Source organism: Empidonax traillii, unplaced genomic scaffold (genome assembly GCF_003031625.1).
Source record: "Empidonax traillii isolate 1590-97213 ecotype Southwest subspecies unplaced genomic scaffold, ASM303162v1 scaffold361:size2146424, whole genome shotgun sequence".
Taxonomy (NCBI): Eukaryota; Metazoa; Chordata; class Aves; order Passeriformes; family Tyrannidae; genus Empidonax; species Empidonax traillii.
Window position 1 is genome coordinate 2,137,718 of NW_020955554.1, and position 1,275 is coordinate 2,138,992.

A 1,275-nucleotide genomic window follows, 5' to 3' on the forward strand; every position below is an offset into this window, starting at 1 on the left:
GCATACTACAAGGATTTAGTGCTCATGGCCCTAACTATAAGGATCCAGATTTTTAAAAGCTCCAAGCAGTCTTTGAACCTTGACGTCTATATGCTCTGAAATCCAAACACACTGTCAAGCAAATATTGAATAGAGCAGAGCTAGAAGTTAATTGGCTATAAAGACCATACACATGATTAAAAATTTAACTGCAGGAATATTGCCCTATACATAATTAAACTCTGATTTGTACAATGTCTCATGGGAAATAAGACACCTGCTTGGAGATATCTGAACAGTATTTCCTAGCAGGTTTAGTAATGAAGAGTTCCTATCAGGGGTGAAGATAATTTCTAAAGTCAGTATTAAGAAGAGGCTTCTGCTGAGATGACCACACCAGCACATGAACTACAATAAAAAATCTCTTGCTTTTTGTTCTCATTTACACAAACCTGAATGAAGTAGAAAACAATATACATATATTCTGCACTCTGTAACAAAAACTAACAAAAACCCCCAACATGCAGCAAATGAAATATTAATAGTTGCTTTATGTGAAATATGGGTCTACTGACACTTAGTAAATATTCTTACCCTTGCTTCTTTTGACATCTTTGTTATATTCAGGAACATTTGAGCAACCTCACGATCAAACACTCTCACTCTATCCCAATCTAAAGTGAGAGAACTTTCGTTTTCAGGGTTCACCTATTGGACAAAATAAAAAAAAAAAAAATTCATTCCCACCAACTCTACTACTGGAAGTGTGAGAATGCATGTCCCAGGTTGGACTTGGCTCCCAGCCAAGTCCCTGGACCCCGGGGACAAAGCCTTCCCCCTCCCTTTCACTTTCTCCCAACCGACCGGAAAAAAAAAAACCCAAAAGAACCCAAACCGTATGAATTTTTAAATTTATATATATATATATATAAAGAAAACTATATACACACTACAAAAGGGAACTCCCCAAAAGGGAAAGGGAAGGAAAAGGGAAAAGGGAAAAAAGGACAAAAAGGGATAAAAAGTTAAATACTCCCCTCAAGAGGAAGCGAGCCACCCCACACAGCTACCACAGCACTGTCCGCCTCTCAAGGCCAACCAGACGCACCAGGCCTCACTCCCTCACCCGGGCAGAGCGACAGCAGAGCTACCTCCACCTTGGGTCCGCCGGAAGAAAGAGAGCGAGAGCTTCCTCTCTCTCCTTATTTATACTCTTGCTTACGTAAAATTGTATGGAATACTGGGAACACGACCTTGGTTCCTTGGTTACAACCTGATCACCAAGGAAGGCCTAGA

The 1,275-nt window shown here is 40.4% G+C and overlaps 1 protein-coding gene across 2 annotated transcripts in view; it reads right to left on the minus strand.

Moving 5' to 3' along the window:
* TOP3B (DNA topoisomerase III beta) overlaps window positions 1–1,275 on the minus strand; it is a 15,604-nt gene that overhangs the window by 7,921 nt on the left and 6,408 nt on the right. For both annotated transcript variants that reach the window (XM_027892640.1, XM_027892641.1), the window contains one exon: window positions 574–687. In XM_027892640.1, coding sequence (XP_027748441.1) covers window positions 574–687 — 114 coding nt within the window. The remainder of the gene's footprint in view (window positions 1–573; window positions 688–1,275) is intronic.